General features: G+C 35.3%; 1 protein-coding gene across 4 annotated transcripts in view; it reads left to right on the forward strand.

The window, feature by feature from the left end:
- The window catches only part of NBEA (neurobeachin), a gene marked incomplete at its 5' end in the record, with an annotated part of 466,147 nt that overhangs the window by 237,796 nt on the left and 206,388 nt on the right, over positions 1-21,963 (forward strand). For all 4 annotated transcript variants that reach the window (XM_082279412.1, XM_082279411.1, XM_082279414.1 and 1 more), the window contains 2 exons: positions 5,861-5,969; positions 10,063-10,229. In XM_082279412.1, the coding sequence (XP_082135538.1) occupies positions 5,861-5,969; positions 10,063-10,229 (276 nt within the window). The remainder of the gene's footprint in view (positions 1-5,860; positions 5,970-10,062; positions 10,230-21,963) is intronic.

Below are 21,963 nucleotides of genomic sequence, written 5' to 3' on the forward strand. Positions count from 1 at the left end.
CAGTTCTAATAGGTGTACAAATTCACATCTAGATGTGTTGCAAGCATTTTGTGGTTTTTTACAGGTTTCCAATACAGTTTGTGTATAGTCTTATCACCATCTCTTTTTCCAAAACTAAAAAACTTCTTCCAGGCACTGGCTATTTATCTGAATGACTTCGTGGAATGTGGTACTCCACAATCCAGCCTTTTTAAACTCCATTATCTGTAAAGCAGGGGGTTCTGATTGGTTACACATACTTTTTCACAAATGTGTAAGCACTCTGGAATTCTAAAGTAACTTTGCTGAGGACAGAATTCTGGAAAGCTAGCTACATGGATTTAAAATAACTTCTTACCTACTCCCAAACAATATTTACAAATAACTCATATTTATGAATAGTCATGTCCTGAACTTGCTCTCAATCTTGTCTTGCTCATCTGAGATTCTTCCATTTTTAGCTTAAGGAGACCCCACCATTTATTCCTACAGATACTTAAGCCCTGTCATGCTTATTATGAAGTACCAGTTTATTTTAATTAGAGTTTTTTCCATATCTTCAGCTGAAAACTCCACAAAGCTAATTTCTCTGTAGAAGGATTTGAGGCACAAGTGATTTCAGACTGCTTTGTTGGTGGATTCCTTATTGAAAGTCTTTTGATTCAGTCTAAAACCAAGTCAAAGCTGTTTCCTAGTAAAGGAACTTAAGCTGTGGTTTGTAAATTTGTGGACATTAATATAAATCAAGCTTGTCTGGGTGAAGAGAAACCGTAAGTTACCAAGTCAACGTTTAATCTCTACCTTATGCGGTAAGGATTGGCACACAGAGAGGAGATAAGATTTTTTGCTGGTTATCAGTTCTTGATTGAGATCAGCTCATCTGGCAAGCACAGATGTCTTCAATACTGGTAGGAGTTTCAGTGGTGCAAATGAAGAACACAGGATAAAGCCAAACATTTTTCAAGGTCAATTCTTAAACTTTTTTTTAACTCAGGACTTTTGTTTTTGTAAATTGTGAATTACTGCGAGTGAGTATAAAAAGTACAGCAAGCCTGTGGTGAAACTTCTCATGAAACTCCTTAGCGCTTTAGAAGTACTACTTATGTAGAAATTTATAAGTATGACCAGAAGGCCTGATTCCTCACTGTCTCAACATTAACGTAGCTACTAGGTCTGTTGAGGGTGGTGCTTGCTAAGACAGGATGAGGATTTACAAGAGTGAATGAGAACAGTGGCTCTAACTCAGTCACAGTGATAAGGATATCTCACTAAAGAACACGTTTTATTTCCAAAGGAGAATAAAAATTGTTCAGCTCTCGAATTTTAGGTCATCCCTTTGTATAGCAAGTATACATGCATTCTTGTGCCTCAAGCTCCTTCTTGCTAGGATTGGTCACTCCAGTACAGGACAATGGTCAGGTAAAGATAGAGGATAGACTTTTCCCCAAAAAGGGAATGCTCTATAAAAAACTGTGGATGGGAAACCTGGTTGGATAGATGACAGAAATATCAATCAGGATATATTGGGTGGGTTTCAAACCTGCATTAATATAAATGTTATACAATGTAATGTACTACATAAATATTTTATAATGTTACAGTACATGGAATTCATATTCTTGAAAATATATGCTAATGGCTGGATCTTTTGGAAATATCTGAGGAGGTAAAAGACAAATCTATCACTGAAATTTTCATGTGCAAAATCATAGAACATAGTGCTAAGAAAAAGGGAAACACCATTTTAGAATTGCCATCAGAAAGAGTTTCCATTGAAATAAGGCAGCAATTATGTTACAATGTAAATAGTAACTAGAATTTGTCTAGAATATAGTTTTGGATATGCACTTGTAGAAAAGGTAAAATCTAGCTATGATATTAGTAAAACTCCTCTTATCAATTGTTTTGCCACACAAGAAAAGTCAGAGAGACGGTTTACTTAGCATAATAAATAGGAATACATGGAATATCAGGAGATTGTCAGAAGGAAGAATTGTGTAAACCTAAGGGCAAGGTTTGGGTAAAATGAGACCGTAAAGACTGCTGAAGAATACATTTGGATTGGAAAGTAAAAGAGTTTTAAGCTTCGGAGAACCTTCCAAAGCTGTGTGGGAGGCAAGAAACTCAATCACATTTTCATACACTGAAGACCCATTTCATGAAGTAGATTTCATGAAAATGCCTTTCATAAACTTATGCAAGATTTTGGATGACGTAGCTGCCTTTGCAATGAAGGAGGGAGTTTGCTGACCTAGAGATCCTTGTTCTTTTCTCTTACTTGTAGCGTGTGAAGGGAGATTTTTAATTTTTTTTTAAATATATGTTGGAAGCCTTTGATACTACTGAGGGTAAGTTTTCTCCTGATTTGAGATTCTTTCTGAATAATTTCTTTTTTTTTTTTCTTTGAGAATCCAAAAGAAGTTGTAGGCACTTTTTCTCAAGCCAAAAAGTTGGAGGTTTCTTTTTTTATTTAATGTTATGCCATGCATACGATTGAATTAATCAGGATTTAGATAAATTGGTTATTATTCAAAGGATGACAACATTATCATGCTTTTTCATCAGGTATAAACCAGTTAAGACAGTACACTGAATAATGCTGTGTCTATATGAATCTGAGATTCAATCAGAGTTAGCTGGCTATGATATAATCCAGTAAACAGTTTTGCTATCTTTTACTTAGTAGGAATGTAATTTGAGAATACATGGTAGCTTTCAGTTAGAACAAAAAATCAATACCAAAAATTATTTTTAATAGGGCTTTTAAAAATCAAGAAATAAGTTTCTTTTAACAAGTAGAGCAAGCACAGAAGCAAGTACCTTTGCAAAAACCTCTGTAAGACAAGATGTTGCTTTCTCAACCTTGTAGTTGCTGCCTCTCAGTGATGACACATTTAACTGCTTTAATTTATTATGCTTCTATTTTCAGCCCTACATTCTTGCATTTGCAAATCAAAGCATCCAGGTCAAGGCTTCTTTTGTAGCCACGCAAGATTTTTAAATGATGGCCTGGATTTTCACCCTTCCTTTTTTCAAAGTGTCTTTCTGTCAAGTGATTTTAGGATTAGCGTGATTACTAAGGATCTTCTAGATAGAAAAACATGGTTTACTTAGTCTTTGAAGTTCTACCTTAGGTGCATACAAGCATCTAAGGTAAGTGAATCACAGTATGTCCCTTATTAGCACACATTGATGCCATATTATTTAATTGATACAGTTTAAATAGGCTGTGGTCTCACTTTTGTGATAATCCTAATTTGTTAATGATTGTACAAACAGTTTTTCATCTTTTTCTTGAAGAAGTCACAATCAGTGATAGATATGTGAGAGTGCATGAAGAAAATGGCAAGACACAGTCGAAATAATACTGAGGTGTCCCATGGATAAGACTTTTGACAATAAACAAAAGGTACATATGGTGTCACCAGCAATTTCAGCCATCTGATTTGAATCTGCTGCTGCATGACTATAAAAGTTTTCATTTTCTGTAAAGCAGACAGACATTTCCCTATGTATTGGCAAGAGATTTATTTATAACTTGTGTGAATTAGCAGTCTCTGAGGATCCATTTGAAGGTCCTTGTACTTGTAGGTACATAAATGGGCACAGGGAATGTGAACACCTCTTACTACAGATAAATACAACCAAGATTAATGTGGTATTTATTTATCATTGCTCATGAACAGAGGCCACTTAGATTTTTTGTTGGGTTTTTGGTGGGCTTTTTTGGACAGGTGGGGGGTGTTGAGATATAAAAACTGCCCAGATCTCCCAAATAATAAACCCAGTGGCTTGAAGTTAGTTTTCATCTTTTCTCAGCAAATTCTTGGTGATAGGAAATGCCTAAGAAGCCTATTCATTTCACCTGAAGCCATTTGGATCTAGAATTCTTGTCTGGACCACAGCTGGAGCATTTGCACTATGGTCCATTTATTCCATAGTTCATTCAGGAAGGAATGTGCAGCCAGTAGACACTGGAAATCTGTGTGTTCAGTTTTGAAAACCTAGCTTCCAGATTGTTACTATAATATGTAAAATTTCGGGAAGACCTGTGATATACAATTTCATTAGAGATATTAAACACTCAAATCTAGTATTTGCTCATTTTAGAGAAGCTTGTCTATGTCATGAATCACAGAGTGGCTGGGGTTGGAAGGGACCTCTGGAGATCATCTAGCACAGCCCCAGGTTCAACTAGAGCAGGTTGCACAGGTTTGCATCCAAGTGGCTTTTGAATTTCTCCAGGGAAGGGAACTCCACAGCCTGTCTGGACACCCTGTTGCAGTGCTCTGTCACCCACAAAGTAAAGACATTTTTCCTCATATGTAGCTGGATCTTCCTGTGTTTCACTTTGTGCCCATTGCCCCTTGTCTTGTCGCTGAGCACCACTGAAGGGTCTGTCCCCATCCTCTTGACACCCACTAATGTTCATTCCTAATCCATATCTGAGGACAGTCCTACCATTACCTCTTAACAATAAAGATCTGCACACTTAGCAGTAATAAAATACTGAAGCATATTGTCCAGCAGGGTAGATTAAAAAATAAAGCTAAATTTGGAAGACTGCAGTGTAGGCAACTTTATAATTTACAAAATTTTTTTGCTTTGAAAATAGCAAAGGGTTAGATATAATAAAAATGGTTATTAAAAGCATGAATATCCACTGTGAAACCTTGATCCAAGTTTTCTTCTCTTTATCTCTAAAACACAGGCCCCAACCTTTATGGCTTCCCTTGCCATGCACACATATTGAATATTAGCTCAGGGTAAGTGGTTTCCTCCCTTCACAGATGGTAGAACACACCAAAGGAGGCAAGAACAGAGTTCAGATCTTTCCATCTTGCAGGTGTAAGGTCTAGTAATCATGACTTTCATTTCTAATAATAATGAATTTTACTTGTGGTGCTTCTAACACCAAACACCAGCCTTAGGGTTGAGTTTGCTAAAATTTTCATAGCCTTAATAGAAGAAACTGAAATTCTTTTCCTGATGCTGAAAGAAGGAAAATCCCAGACCATATTCCACTTTCACAGAAAAAGAAACAGTTCTTCTTGATCCTAAACAGACCTGGCAGATCATTGCATCCTGAAAGATATTTCCTCCCTGCTGATAAGAAGAGCAGAGTAATTTTTAATATAATGGCCAACCCTAGATATGGAATATAGGGACAAAAAAGCAGCTGGTTCCATTCTTGCTGCCTAAAAAGATGTGAGCATTTTTAACAGTGTTGTTTATGCTGCAATTTTATTATGCACCTCATGGTATTTTGTGGTCTTTACAAGAGTCTTAAGTTAATGTGTCTGACTGACATCCTCAGCCTCAGTCCAGTCTTAATCTGTTTTTTCCTCCTTTTTAAGTAAGATTTTTCTATTCCTGATACCTTGAAAACTTGGAAACAAGATGCACTTTTCACTCTAGTGTTTGAAAAAACATGTGAAATATATTGATAGTATTTTGCAATTTTAATAGAATTTTAAATCTTCAGTAGTGGCATGACTTTTTAAGACTGAAATTGGAACACCTCTATTTAATATTTTTAATGGTACAAATAAGAGTTTTAGCAGTTGTCTAGATTTTTTAAATGACAATGCAGTATTCGTATTGAGACTACTGTTAAAGACTTACTTAAAATGTATTCTTCCATAAAGAACTTTTCCCTTCGATAATAAATGGAAAACTTTTTTCCATTTAATGTGATTTCTTTCTGCTTTCACGATGCAGAAAAATTTAGATAAAATTGTTTTTTCATTTCAACTAATTTGAAAATTTAATTACAGAAGTTTCACTGATTTTAATTTTTTCCATTGTAAGTAAATCTGCTGAAATAGTTTATTTGAAGTACATCAAATAAAAAGGCTGATTCTGATTTTTCTTATTTTAGGTTATTGTGTCATGCAATGAAAGACCATATAGTGCGTGTTGCAAATGAAGCAGAATTTATTTTAAACCGACAAAGAGCTGAAGATGTTCACAAGCACGCTGAGTTTGAGGTAAGCCTGGGAGCTGGTGCATTTCTGCTTCTCTGTTTTCAGTCAGTTGTCACCTAGACTGTAACTCCATGCAATAAAGATTTTTTTTTTTTTCTTCCAAGGAAGAAATTTACATTGAAAGCATTTCAAAACTGCTTTTTAAAAGCTTTGGTAAATGTCAAGCACAAGGAATGGGTTTAATTTCTCATCTTGTCACTGAAATTCATAAAAGCATTTACAGCTTGAAGAAATGCCTTAATCAGAATGTCTAATCTGATAGGGTAGACCCTTTGGTTCATGAAGAACTTTCCTGATTTATTGAAAATAGTAATCTATTACTTAATAATTATTTATTACCTTAATAACTATTACCTTAATAATTATTTTTGTTGATTTTTTTCAACAGTATGTATGAGTTCAGTAATAAAGCAATTATACACTTAGGGTACTTCATGAAAAATAAGAAATAAAAATGTTTTGTTAAACAGGTTTAATATTTTAAGGTCATTTTCTTCGAACATTTTGAATTTTGGAGCACTTTAGAACAGTTACGTTTTATAATTTATATAGTGAAATTTAATACTGCATATCTTTCTTCGTAGTTAGGAATCATTAACCATTGACAGTAAGATTCAGTATTGGAAGATGTAACAGAGTAGCTGGTTCCCATAACTCTTAAATGTCTATAATTCTTATTCTGAAAAGGAGTTGACACTCTTGCTTTTTCATCAATAAGTGGTACAGTATACAAGTTAAATTACATTGCTTGAAAGTGATCCAAATATTAGACCCCCCTGTTTTTTAAAATGTCTTCAGTTTAATAGGTTTTCATTTGTTTATACAGGATTAACTTTGTTCCTATTAAAGAAAAAAAAAGCAGAAGTAATGGCGTAAAGTTAAGACTTCATTTTTGGCGTGACTTTATCAAATATGGGTTTGCATTACTATGGTGTTTCATACAATATTTCATCACTGTTTTTTATAGTTTCTGAACCTGCCTTGTGTTTGCATACCTTGGTGTAGATGTAGGTATATATGTGCAGTCATATATTTCCACATGTTTTACTGCTCAAGTGAACCAGCATTAGCAGTGAGATATACTTAGTATTGATGATAATAAATAGCTATATCATTTTATTAATCTGTCAGAAAATGTCAACAAGCACCTGGTGACTAGAAATAGGATCCGGTAATCTTAGTTTTGATTAGGTTTTTATCACTTTGAAACAGCTCTCTTAAATGTGCACTTTGGTGTCCTAGTTTTTGTGCTCCTGGACCTAGCTGAAAACTGTGAGACACAGTGATATCTGTTGTCATTTTGAATACACATAACCTTTACTTCATTTTGTCAGAGCAGACAGCAGACACTTGTCATATGGGATTGCAACAACTTTATTACCAAGCTTATACTGGATATTTTGAACGTAGATAAAATTGCATCTACAATTAAGTGTATGTCAGAGTGAAGTTTCATATTGCCTCAACAATAAATAACATTTGATATCTATCAGAGCATCATGCAGTAACCTAAGAGGACAATGGAAGATTGAGTTATCTGCTCTTTGAAGAATATATTGAGGTATAAGATCTGTCAGAACTCTAGACAAAATGAGAATATTCAATTAACTTCTAGCTTCTGTTAGCAAATAAGATTTAGAATATTAACTAAATTCCCTAAAGGAATAGCCTCAAGTCTGTCTTATTGTCTGGTAAAGAAACCAGCACATTTTTCATATATGAAAATTTTCATTACATTTCCTGTAGGAAAAGACCGAGATACACTTTTTAGGCGAGTAAGTTTAAAACTGCAAATCATAAAAGAAAATTGTAAAATGTAGACTGTTTTAAATGTGAAATTCACAACTACTTAAATAAGGTGATGGTTAAAGTCTGAAAGAATGCTTTATATATTGTCTTTAATAATGGTGGGAATATAACTGAACATTTTATTATTCATCCTACTTGAAAGCAGTAGGGACGAAGAGATTTCTGGTAGTTTTCTACTACATGGCTGTATATCTGTCATTTTGTTTTAATAAACTGTATAGGTGTATGTCCTGGGGTTTAGTACATGTTAATCATTGCTCTCAGCTAGAGAAATGCATGACTATTTTATTTTATTTCTACCCTTTAAACTTTAATTGAATCATTATGGGTGAAATTATTTGGCCCAAGCTGCACCAAGTTACTGTGTCTCCTGCATAGACGGGAGGCCATGGACCAGCATCTAAGTTTTACTCTGTGACTCCAGTTGTAGTTGCAGCCAGGAAAATTCCTCCCAGAATGGATACTTCACAGTTAACTTTCATTTTGTTAACCTTTGTAATTGTTCAGGAAGAAAAATGAAAATTTAATTTTACTGTCCAATGAGCTGGTGAAATATTAACCTCATTACTAAGGCAGATCATTGTACTAATTGGTGCCTCCCTGTACAAGAAGATAAATTGAAAAATGAATTAACCCTTTATGAATTAGTGTAACCATTGTTCTTTCCCAGATAGATTACTTGAAATAATGTCTGTAAACACAACAGAAAGACCACTGTAAAAATCTTTGAATGCTAATGTGATCTGTGCTAAAAGGGTAGTATGCAGAAATATGAAGAATAAAATATAAGGTATGAGGTTAACTTAATTTTAATTGCTCTTTTGAATACTAGAATATTTGATTCTGTTCAGCACTATTACAGCTTTGAGTGTTGGCTAAACGTTCTAAAATGGTTCACAAAACTGTAAGTGCAAAAATGTGTCTTAAAAGGTATTTTTTAATTTAGCTATTTTGAGAACAATCTAGCCTTTAATTTATACCTAGAAAATTCTACTTTTAGTGGATTTATTTTGATTACTCTGGCTGCATTCCCTTTCTTTAGACATTATGAAAGAATTTTTATGAGGAGGAGAAATTGAGTTTGAACTTAGCGTGATTTTGAGAAGTGGAAAAGTATTGTCCTTATACATAAAGAAAGGATTTATGAAAACAAAAATACACTATGGAATTCTGGCAGTTTAGAAACAAATTTGTGAGAAACTTAAGAACCACCGTATTTATTTTAGAGGTAGTCTTCTCTCAAAGGAAACATGATGGAAATATTAGATTTTTTTCAGTTTAAAAGACGAGTGATTTTTTTATCCATTAGGTTTTTAGAAGAGGTAGTATGTTATCAAAATTTTGCCTGTTGTGGTATGAAATAGAAAATATACGCCGTAGTTTTGTAGTTTAGCATCTGTAGTAATAAAATAATCAAATAACTTTTTAATTTCAGGTCTTAATATAATTTAAAGATCAAAATCAGTGTACGTAATTTTTTGTTGTATATTATCCTATGTATGTTAGAGCTGTATTTTTTACCTGACAACATGTGAAACATTTACAAAGGAAGACTAACTTCTAAGGTTAGCCTTGCATGGCCACACATATACACATGCAGAGGTGTATAGTTTAATGGTTTTAATTGCAATTCTGTTGCCTTTGCCCTTGGTATTTCAATTTTTTCATGTTCTGAGTGCTTTTTTTTATGGATAATATATAGTAGTAGAACCATTTCAATTGAATCGTGTCGTGGTTTAGAAATAGTACTACAGAACAATTCAGTGTCCCCACCAAGACTCTCCTAAACCAGACACTCTTTGGTCACTTCCACGCCCCTTCCATGGTGGAGTTGAGACTGGAGGCACAAAAGGTGAAAATCACGAGTTGAGATAAGAACAATTTACTGGAAACAGCAATGAGATAAGAAAGAGAACAGTAACAGCAACAATATTAATAAGAAAAGGTATAAGACAAAGAAGTGGTTTACTCAGTAAGTAAAACAAGACTGGACCCCATTTTGCCTGCCACACTTTCTCCCTGACCAGAGAGACAGTCTTCCTTACTCCTGCCCCTGGCAAGTGACATGAGATAGCATCAAATAACATTAGGGTTTGAACATTCCTCCCTTCCAGCTTCTGTAAAAAATTAACCCTGTGCTGGATGAAACTAGGACAAATGACATGTCCTATTCTTCTGAAAAGTATTTTAATGAGTTTTTTCATATTGAAAGAGTTTAATAAATAATATTTTTAAGGCAATCATAAATAGCCTGTCTTCAATCAAGTGGATGCTCTTTCATTTCCAGTCGCAGTGTGCTCAGTACGCGGCTGACCGGAGAGAGGAGGAGAAGATGTGTGATCACCTCATCAGTGCTGCTAAGCATCGAGATCATGTTACGGCCAACCAGCTCAAACAGAAGATACTCAACATACTAACAAATAAACATGGTGCCTGGGGAGCTGTTTCTCACAGGTAAGCTGCAAATGTAAAAAGTGTGGGGCTTTAAACATTACTTTCAAAGTTTGAGAGAAGCAGGTATTGTGTAACTGAAATATGATTTTATTAGGAGTTTAAACGTACTTAAGTGTAGCCTGTGCAAAGCTGAACATAACCAAAGTGCAGCTAAATTACGCGGGTATTCCTATTAAAAAAATAATTTTAAAAATGTCTAAAATATGTAATTTCTTCTCTATATAACTGATACAGTATTTGAAGCTTTATTCAGAGCCCTATTGAGTACTGGTTTTAAAAGTTTATTCTATTCAGCATGGAGGTGAAATTAAATGTACATACATCATGCCAAAACTAAGAGCCTTGCTCTTCTGGATCACAAAAATTGCCAGTGGCTAAGGTGCTGACCCTCATGTGGAGCACTTGAGCTGAAATTACTCCTTTCCTTCATTCAGAGCAAGGTCTTGAACCTGGGTCTCTCATGTGAGTGCCGTGTCTGTGAAAGCAGAGACTGCCAAATCTCTCTCTTGTTTGTGTGTTCTAGCCACAAACACTTGATCATTTATTCAGAGTGAAAAAACTCAAACAAAAGAAATCAAAGAAATCCTGCTCCCAGATAAACACAATTTTACTGCTTGATTTCCCATTTAAATTCCTATTTGTCTGCTCTGAATCACGAAGAGAATAGAAAGTTCCATTTTAGCTCTGGTAGACCTTTTCAGTAAAAAACATAGCTGAGATGGGTAGTACAAAAACTTTTTTCTAGATAAATATTCTTAAAAAAATATATTTGCATTTATGCTGACTACATAGAATTTAAGCCTATTAGAAAAGTTGCCAACTAATAAATTTGACATGTCAGCAGTGAGGTTTATTAACTAGCACATATACTGTTCATTCTTTTTGTAATTCTATCTAGTTTGTTCTTGAAGTTATACCATGTTTAAAATAAAAAGGAAATTTTTCATGTTCATTACCCCTGTTTCTTCTAAAGAAATCACTCTCTCCTGGATGATGATGGAGATGTATTTATTTTTTAAAATGGTAGAAACTGTGGAAATTCAGTCTTACAGAAACTGTTGTCTAACACCAGAGATGTTCTGGTGGAAATTACAAAAATGATAAGTAGAAAATTGTGATATGGTTAATTCAAAACAGGTTTAGTTCATAAAGGATGCTCAAGTTATCTCTAGTTGAGGCTTAAAGCTGCCTGCCTGGAGAAATGAACATGTTGAAAATAAATGCAATTTTCAGTCCTTTTAATGTCTTTGAATAATGAATAACAATTTTTGAATAATGTTGTTACTCGACTTTGTGAATGGCTGCAGGCATTTTGCAGACTTAAATCAGTTCCTGTTCACTACCTTTTCCGGGCAACTCTGTCTTCTTAGGGCCAAGTAACTTTTATCTCCTGGACTGTTGGCATCCTAAATGGCAACAGTCCTTTGCTGCAGCTTTTTTTCTCTTGAGTCCATGATAGTTTCTGATGGGCCATAAAGTAGCTTGACACCTGTGACAAACCTATGAAATTTCTTGCACTGACCAAAAGAAACTCTTATTTTATCCCTGTCACACAACTTGCCCAGTGTTGTCTGCTTCTCAGTTACCGGCAGAGCTGCTTTCCCATTTTTGGTGCTTGCAGTGCTAGGTGCAGTGGTTGGCTTGGTTGTGTTTGAGCTGCAGGCAGCATCTTAACCTGGAGAAGAGGGACATGGTGACAGTAAAAGGTCTCCAAGTGGGATTCCCCACTTGCAGGAATCAGCTGGGAAATGGCCTTGCACTGCAGGTTTGGCCATGTATGCCATGGTAGTTTTGTGATCCAGCACACAAGTGCACCTTCTGTCGTGGGACTAGTGGACTGTGAATGGGAAGAACTGGGATGACAGCAGGGAGAGAGAAATGCCCAGTGGAAGAGACTCTGAGCCTTGTTAGGGACCAACATAACTCAGTGGGCAGATCTGAAAGGCTTTAAGGGTAGAAAATGGAGAGGGGTCTCATTGAACTCCTCAGCCACAGAATGCAAAAAGTGGTGTTAATTAGACAGATACTCTGATACTTTTTTATATGATGGAAATGAGATGGCTTCCAAAATCATACACACCTCTGGTCTTGGCTGGCATGAGACAAAACAGGACTCAAGTCTCTGTTTTTAGTTCCTGACAAATAGTTACAGCATTAGCAATCTCTTTCAAAACTCATGCTTCTCTGTGCCATGAGAGATACAGCCTGACTGGAATACAGAATTACTTTAGAAATACACAAAAACCAGGTTGTCACTCCAGACGTCTACACTTCTGTAGTGATTCTATAATTTCTGTTGGAAAAATGTTCCCCGTTCTGAAGGCACACTGCTATTCAACTTGAGAGCTGGAGACCCTTCATTGAAATGGTGAATTTAGGGAGATCCTTCTCTGGCCCAGATGGGGCAGGGTAAGAAACAGGCCATCACTTTTGCACAATAAATACTTGGGTAATAACAATGCCTTTTGGCTTCCAAAATGGATAAGATAAGTACGAAAATATTCGGGCAGACATGAGTGTGATTCTTCAAAGATTCAAGCTTCCGTTCTCTATCTGCACAGTGGCAGCTGCAGATTTACTGTTAGTTGCAGCATATAGTACAAATATATATAGAATCATAAGATCATTTAGATAGAAAAGGAGCTCTAAGATCATTGAATCCAGCCCTTAACCTAACACAGCCAAATCCATCAATAAATGATGTCCTTAAGTGCCACATCCACGTGTCTTTTAAATACCCCCAGGGGTGGTGACTCAACCACCTCTCTGGGAAATTTGTTCCAATGTTTCACAACTCTTTTGGTGATGACATTTTTCCCAGTATCCAATCTAAACCTCTCCTGGCCTAACTTGAGGCCATGTCCTCTTGTCCTATATGTTTTTGTTTATCTTTTCTCAAGATAAACAAACAACTTTCAAGTTCTTTAACATAGATGCTCATGTTACAAAATATTATGGTTTCGTTTTGTCAAATACAACCTAACTATAAAGAAATTTTTTCCTGGTGCTTGCAGTTCAACACAATGAGCTTCTAAGCCTCTTCAGCTTTTGTGTCTTTGCATAATGTCTTTGCAGAAAGTAGCAACCAGCATTTACTATTTAATCTATAGGTGCCACAAAGCTTACTCTTTGTTCATTAAGAAACAAAGAGACTATTAAGAACCACAGAAGGTTAGTACTGAGAGGAAAAGTGAGAGGTCTGACGTTCTAATGTATTCACATTCTACCATATTTGTAAATTAGGAACTTTAAATATATTATCGTAAAATCTTCCCAAAATGTCTGAAGAAACAAGAATGAAGTTGGATGGTATGAGCCAACAAAATACCATATAAGACTTGAAATTCTAAGTTAGATTATAGTTATATATACATAGCTTAACTAAAAATATCATAAAATCATAGGTGACTTATATTTTAATTAGCTTTCTAATTAGATATTAATTTATGAAGGTGAAATTAATTATGGACAACTACTCCACAACTTGAATAAATGCCTACAAACACAGTAATACTGTACAGCAAATTCCTGTCTATATGTTAATCAATCAGTGAGTTGCTCTGAGAACATCTTTACTCTTTCATCTCCTTCTGACTAAAAATGATAAATAACAGTTTTGAGAAAAAACTTTCATTTTTATTGTTTTTCAATGTTAGCTTCTTTCCTCTTTCACAAATGTTTCCCCTTTATGTCTTAAGGTGAAACCCAAAGTTCTTTTTCTCAGTTTCTTCCAAGTGTGGGCATCAAATCCTCTACAACAAATGGAAGTTTACTGAATCATCTTATTTTCATCTACATATCTCAGACAAAGCATAATAGATTTCTAAATAAATCCCATTAGTTTGTTACAAATCCTGTTCGTGCCCTTAAACGAAACTAATTCTGTTTCCTGCATTTGGGCAATTTGACACTTTTAGGTATCTTCATAGTAGCTTGCCCTAAAAATACTTGTTTTCCCTTTTTTAATTTCAGCACTATACCAAAATTTAAATTCTGCAGGTTTTTCCCATTCAGATGAGAAATTTATGAGCTGGTTATTTCCTTGATGTATTGTCACTTGTTCAGAGGGAATATGCAACATCAGGAAGAATCAAACAGGGTGTTTCATATCTTAGCGTTCCAAGCTTCTTTAAGCCAGCACTTACCCTTAGCTTTTTTCAGGGTTATAGTTTTCATGTCACAACATATGCTTCCTTCTGCCTTCTCTGTCAGCTTCATATGGTGCTTCTCTTCCTCCCCATCTGCATCTCTCCCCATACACATCTTTCTCTTTAAAAAAAAAAAAATAAAATAAAACTTCTCTGTACACACAGTTCAAATTCCTTATCAACCGTATTTATGCCTGTGTTTTGGGCCATAAGCTGTTACTGTCTTATTTCAGCTTCTTGGTTTTATCAGATACCTCAACTTTTCAAAAACTTTAATTCAAGAATATTGAATATATATCTCTACCTTACAGTTTGTATAGGTTTAAGGCAATTTAGGGCAATAAAAAGAGTTCAGAGTTCCAATTAGCTTTCAAAATCTAAATATGAAATACTTGTCATAGATATTTTCACATGATCAGTTTTGATATTCACAGGAGGACTACTATAATGAGAAAAATGACATTTAAAAATGAGACTTGGTTCTCTTGCTTTCTGTGATTTAATGAAGGAGGTTCCACCTACATTAAAGCAGCTATACCAAATAGCAAGTATACAAGGGCTTTTTCTGTTCAAATCCATCTTTGGTTAAACTAGACACCCATAACAAATTAATCATTCATGGTGGAGGGCAGAGCTGTCAAACTCATTCTGTGGTGAAGACCAAATTCGTCTGGGGAGACAGGCTGGAAATAAAAAGTTTCTTGCCAGACAGCTAGTTTTTTCTCTCTCTGCAGCATGTGCTTCTGAAGAGTTTGGGTTCTGCTGGGGGCCAGAGGGATGAGAGCGGAAAGAGAACTCCCTTTCCCAAGCCCATGGGGGTTGGCAGTTAAATAAGTTGATTCTGGAAAAACACTGTTTACAGCAAGGGAGACCAGATCACAGGAATTTAGAAAGTTGTTTCCCCTACAGCCATCCTTTGGCATTCTCTGACTCTATCTCTATACTAGCTGCTGTCTTAGGAAATTCAGAGAGGCACAGAACCTATTCTAACCACCACTGCAAATCAGCTTAATCTGGTTTAGCTATTCATTCATTTCTGGCTCATTTTAACGGCTAGGCATAAATTACAAAGGGAGCTTTAGAACAGTGGAAAAGATGTAGGACCAGATCCTGTCTACTGGATCCAGAAGCGTGTTTGACATGCCCTTTCTTAGAGGGCCTCTTAAGGTTCTGCATTTTTTCCACATACTCTGTAAGAGCTATGACTTTTCTGTAGCTGGAATTGCTGGAAATTGTTTTTTTGGCAGAATATATTCTTCAAAATTGGTCTGATAGAACTGCACACTTTTTAGCTTATTAGCTATCCTGTTACAAGTTCCAAATATTTAGTTTTGAGATGATTTCATCACAATAAAACATTAAGAAAATGTTTGTCTGTCTTCTGTTGTTTTTACTTTACTGCACTACTTGAGACACCTTGAGATCAGCAAATGTTTCAGCAACATATTTTCAGTCCAGTATTAGTTATCCATCTATAGCAGGATTTGAACGAGTGAGATGATTTTGTTAATCTGATTGCTCTAATGTAGTATTTTACGTTTCAATCAACTTTTTAAATTTCTTACTATGCTTTCAACTGCATGGCTGCTCCACCCATTGCATACCCTCTGCCTTCCTTCCTCCCTGACTGCTAACTACTGTTGGTGGAAGGCAGAGACTGTTTGAAGGAGCTGAGGATTTTGACAAGCATGATGGAAAAAGGGGGATGGGAGAATTCTGTATCCTTTTCTAATAATAGTTGTAGGGTGGTATTTACAGCATAGAGATACCTGCCAAGAAAGGAGTGTTGTATAACCAGAGATGAGCTGTACAAGCAGCTCCACAATTTGCTTATGTGGGATTTATTCAGTTCTGTATTTGTGCAAGGTTGCTTTGAACTGTGGCACTGTTCTATGGATTTTTTCCCACAGCTGGAAGAACCTCATAAGAAAATATTTTTTTTGGAAAGAGGTAGTGTTTTCAAACGTTGAGAAACAAGTGGTGCTCAAGAAAGACTTGTTCAACTCTACAGAGAGACTTGTTTATCTCTAGGAAGTACAGCACATTTCATTTCATTATAAAGACGGAAGTCTTCCTTCTTTACTCTGTTTTTTTCCGCTCTACTTCAATATGTTCTCTGTTTCTGCCTAAATTTGGGGTTCCCCTTTTGTTCATGGAAAAAAAAAAGGGCAAAGCCTTGTAAATTTTGGTTTTATTTGAGACTTAGGGACAACAGATCCTTAGATGTCAAGTTTCTTTAACTGTAACAGTAATCAGAATACAAATCCAAATTTCTTACTGTCAATTTGCCATATATATATTTATTGCAGGACTATACATATACAAAGATGAAGGCCGCCTTTAGCAAACTGAGTGGGAGTTCTGGTCCTCCTTAAGTCTAGCCATGGATTTAGCATGTGCATGCACATGAAGCCATTCAGCTTCCAGGGTACTAGTCACAAGAAGAGCCATAAGGGTTAAGACCTGTGGACCATCCAGCCCTATGACCTTCAACTGTAGCTGAATGATTAAGAAACAGAAAGATAGGACAAATAGACATGATAAAACTCTACTTAGTCAAGTAGACATCTAAAACTAACTCAGACTCCTTCAATTTTCAACCCCAGATTTCCTGAGGAATGTCAAATTCAGTCAGTCTTGATTTTGAATTTTCCATATCTCGGTAGGGCTTCAAAGTCCCTTCTGCCTTGATGTTTTCCTCCTAGTTCCTGCAGCCGAAACAAACTCTGCAGTGGTTATCAGCAGACCAAGCTCAGTTGCTGATATTAGACAATGTTCCTAGCACCTGTTCTCCTTCTTTTCCTGCCTCCAATTCAGAAAGAAGTACAAACTCAGTAGAAACCACGAGGGAAGAATTTCTCATTGCTGGATACCACTTTGCTCACTTTTCCTCACATGTCTACATAGTAATACCTGTGCAATACAGCAGTGGATCTCCCGTCTTCCCCATATAAAATAATAGAAAGCAAACAATAAAAAAGGAACAAAAGCCACAGATTTGAATATTCTGAAAATTTTATGCTTCTAAGAAGGCTGTATTTTCTCAGAAATTGAATTTCTTTGATGCATTCTTTATTTTCTGACATAAAATGGGTGAGAATTTTTAAGTCTTTTTTAAGTACCATTACAATCCAGGGTTCTTTCCCACGTGATGCTTCAAATATATTACAGAAGACAGATGCCAAGCTGTAGATAATTTTTTTTTTTTTCCTAAGAGAAAAACCTGCAGTGGTATTGGTAAAATTGGTAGACTTCTCTACCAGAGACAGACATTTCTTGTTGTAGACATCAGAAATGCAAAGTTTAACCAGAAATGAAAACCCAGTGGAACAATTTTATTTCCTTTGTCTCAAAGCCTTAATTTTTTGTACTTTTTAGTGTATTAATTATTTCTTAAATTTTTTATTTATTATTTTATTTATCATTTATGTCCAACGATACTATTGTCAAATACTTTCAGAAATTGAGAAGAAAGTTTGGAAAGGAACTGAAGATTAAATCATCTTCAGGCACCGAGGAAGGTGTAGTATGGTACATCCCAATCACATCCTTTCCATCCCCCTTTCTTTGTGGGATATGAAGTGGAATTCTGCAAACACCTCAGAAAACCTTTTCCATGTCTTTGAGAGATTTATAGTTGAATTTGCATGTGCATTATTGGATCATTTTCTTTGGTAAAAATTAATTATATGTGGTTTTAAACCTACCTCTTGTCTTCTTAGTTCCTTTTTCCTCATGGCAGTGTGTAATTAGCTAATATATGTAATAGACTGATCTGTTTTTCTTGTCTGCTCTGTTGCTTGGTTTCTTTTTCTCCTGTTTTTCCACAGTGGATGGAAATCATCATGAGGGTTGATTCCCACTCCCCCCCCCCCCCCCCCTTTTTACTTCTCTCTGGTAGAACACCTTCTTCATTCAAAATATTTTAGAGCTTTCCTAAGCCAATTCTTGGAGCCCTATCTTGCAGTATTGCAAGGGGAGTGAAAGGCAAGTACATATGGAACTGCTGCTCCCAAGTGCCACTTAAGAAGGAAGTCCTGTCTTCAGATGTACTGGAGGAGCATGGTTCCTTGGATGCAGGGGCCATAACCACTCTTGTCCCTTCCCTCTTATCTTAATATAGCTTAGCAGGCTGTTTCCTTGGGTTTGGTGTTTCTGTATGCATTTTGTTAGCCTAGTCTGTATGTTCACAGACACTAAACTATGAAGATCATCCTTAGACAACTCACATTTCTGATTTCTGAAAAATGTTCCCAGCATATGTCTCTTTTTCTACTGATCAGTTTTGGTTGGGTTTTTTTATGGTTTTTTTTTTGGTTGATTGGTTGGTTTGGTTGGCTTTGGGGGGTTTTTATTGATCAATTTTAACTTTTTGAAACAGTGAAAAAATAAGTTTACACAGATTTACTTTGAATGATTCAAAAACAGTGTCAGTCATAGATGTTACATGACTTGAAGGAGATTGCTGTGCTTGATTATGCTGCATTCCTTGTTGATAAAATAGATATGGTAATGCACAGTATAATTCTAAAGCCTAATGACATCATTCAAGTTGGTATTGAAAGTACTGTGTAGGCTTGGTTTTATTATCTGATTTTACATAACTTATGTAGATTTCGTACATTTGTTATTATAGGATTTATTTTTTCTTCATAACTTTATTTTTACATAACCTGTAAGCTCTGGGTTTTTTCAGCAGTAATATCTGTTCACACAGAGTTTTGATGTATATTGTAGATCTAGTTCTTGTACACTTTCAGACATAATGTATCTGAAGATGACAGGTTGCAAGTTACTCCCAGTATTTGAACTCCCCAGTATATTGGTATCTGTTGTCAATAATATAGACTGTTGGTTATGTTGTAAAGCTCCATTGCTCAGGAGTGTTACGTTTTGAAGTCATCTGTCATGGAGGTGTTGTAGAGATAGGAGACTATTTATGTTTATGGCATTTTAAGTAACTCAGTAAGACCCTTTAAAATATACAGAAAAGGCTTGTTTACTGTCATCACTGCTCACTTAATCCTGTGACCTTGACACGATCGTATGCCCGTAAAGCTCCCTGCAGGTAGTTCAATAAAACAGATGAACATCAGAGTCCAGTGATTGTTTTGGCTTCAGGAATATACTCTTATACCATAAGTATTTCTTAAACATTCAATAGTGCTGAATCATTTAAAAACCCAATAATGTAGCAAATTATCCAATTGTCTAGATTATTAGAAAATCCACCAAAAAATTCATAAGCCACATATATTCTGTGTTTAATTTGAGAACGCTACCCATTGTTTTGAAAAATAGTCTGTATACACAATGCCAAAAGACTAATATTTAAATTATTTCTTAAAATTAAAGTGTCCTAATTTTTCAGATTCCCACTGGGTTGTTTTTTTTTTTTTTCCACTTTTCTCCTGATATCAAATTATATTTATTGAGTGGAGATGCTTTTGGTTTTGTTACAGTCCCAATCTGAATCTAAGAAATATTCATGTGGAAGAGATTTCTTTAGGTGATTTACTAGAAGCTATGTTTGCACTTATGGTAGGAAGCAATAAAAATGTACATAAAGAGGAAGGTAGATTTGATGTCTCTTAGGCTCAATTTATAAAAACTACTGAAGCCTTTGGGACACTTTGCCATAAGGGTGTGATAATTTTTATGCATAATATATCTTGTGCTATGTGAAAACATGGAGGAAAGTAACGCATTATATATTTGCCTCATAATGAGTGGAAGTGTTGTTTTGGTATTAAAAAATGTTCACTTTAATTTTTCTTAATGTCTAGACATTAAAGGTTCCAATTTCTATTAGGTAACAATGCATTATTTTTAAACATATAGTGGTCTTTTACACTGAATATTGCCCTAACCTCTTCTACATTCTTGAATAAAATGTGAAGTTTTCAAAGCTGATGACAGCTTAATAGTAGAGGAAATTTATTTAGTGGACTTCAGACAGTATTTTCAGTGGTAAAGTTTCATACTGAACTGTTGAGCTAAAAATTATGAAAATTAAGTGAGTGAAACCTGTCAAAAAAGATGAGAAGCCAGAAGCAGGTTTTCATATGTATCTCCCAAACTAAAATGGACTCTACTATCCTTTATGATTTAATCTCAACTAAGAGCCAGTGAGAAGAATGAGAGAAAATAAAGAGTTACCCCACATTTTTTGGCTAAATGCCAGACAAGGTTGAATAAGAAAAAATAGTTTCTTTCATAGTAGTCATTTCATATGAGATCATCATTTGATGATTTAGTAAAAATCTCAGTTTGTATACTTTTAGAGGATCCAGACAGACAAACTGTTTAATTATTCCCCAAGTATACACTACCTTTCATTTTTGGGTTTTGGAATTAAAAATTTAGAAAAAAACTGATTGGAAATTTGTGTGGAATGCCAATTTCTCTGAAAATGTCCTCAATGAAAAAATTATATGGTCTGTTATGTTTTAACAAAACAGGTGTTATAAAGTTTTGAAGCCTTGTTAAATAAAACAGAAATATTAAAATTAGTATAAAAAATAGATTGGAATTTATGAATAATTCAATAGTGTTAGAAAAATCTTACCAATTATCCTTTAAAAAAAGGAACATTATTTTTTGCATAGAAGGTAGGTTTTCCTTTAGGGTAAATTGTCCTGGCTAGTGACATCTCAGGTTCTCCGTTGTCTCCAATAGTCCGAAATTTTTGTTGGTTTATGCCTATATTCATCCACATTAGCAGTTGTAAAGGCAAGATACGTACCTTCTACTGGTACTCTCTCAACCCTATTGGAAATTCATAGCTAATATCATCCCTGACGTTAGAGATGCATAAAGGTAGGTCAGTGAATTATGTAATTGGCATGCACATAACTGAATTATGATATCTGCTCCAGATATTACAGGCACTTGGACAACAGATGAATTAAGGTAGGGAAAGGAAGATTTTCGTACTACCTAAAAAATACTCTCTGACTGAGAAATAGCTGTAGGTGTGACTGAAGAGTCACTTTGTAGATCCTCTGGTGTTTGATCTGACAGAAAATAGGAAAGCTCTGTAAGCAGTGGTCCTTCCTCCCCAGCTTTATTATCATGTCTGCAATCAATAGTGAAACTGTAAAATATCAGCCAAGCATTTGTACTACTTTTTGAGCTGAATTTCAATATAGTAGCAATATTTCAATATAGTAGCACATTTTTCACTATTTTGAGAACAGACAAGAAAGGGGTGAATCCTCTCACTTTCCGTGGCTGTGTTCACCACTATTCACTTTGTTCTCCTTCTGATGGTAAAAAAAGGCAATCAGAAACAAAATTTAAAAAAAAAATTTACTAATCCAACATCAGAGCTGGAAGAATTTTTGGGAATACCAGGAAGGACTAGTTGCCTTCTAAGTTCTGATATGTCTTCACATTTTACATCTGAATCAAGATGAGAAGAGCCCTTGGGGTCTTTGTCTGAAGGAGGGAAAGATTGCTGGTATATTCCAAGGTTTACTCTATATTTACAAAACAACTTACTTTCTTTTTCTTTTTAAACCATTCAGCAATAATGAAGGGGGAACATGGGTTGCAGGATTTATAGGTGCGAGGTCTGAGGACCC

The sequence above is a fragment of the Coloeus monedula genome (genome assembly GCF_965178545.1).
Source record: "Coloeus monedula genome assembly, chromosome: 3".
NCBI classification, from domain to species: domain Eukaryota; kingdom Metazoa; phylum Chordata; class Aves; order Passeriformes; family Corvidae; genus Coloeus; species Coloeus monedula.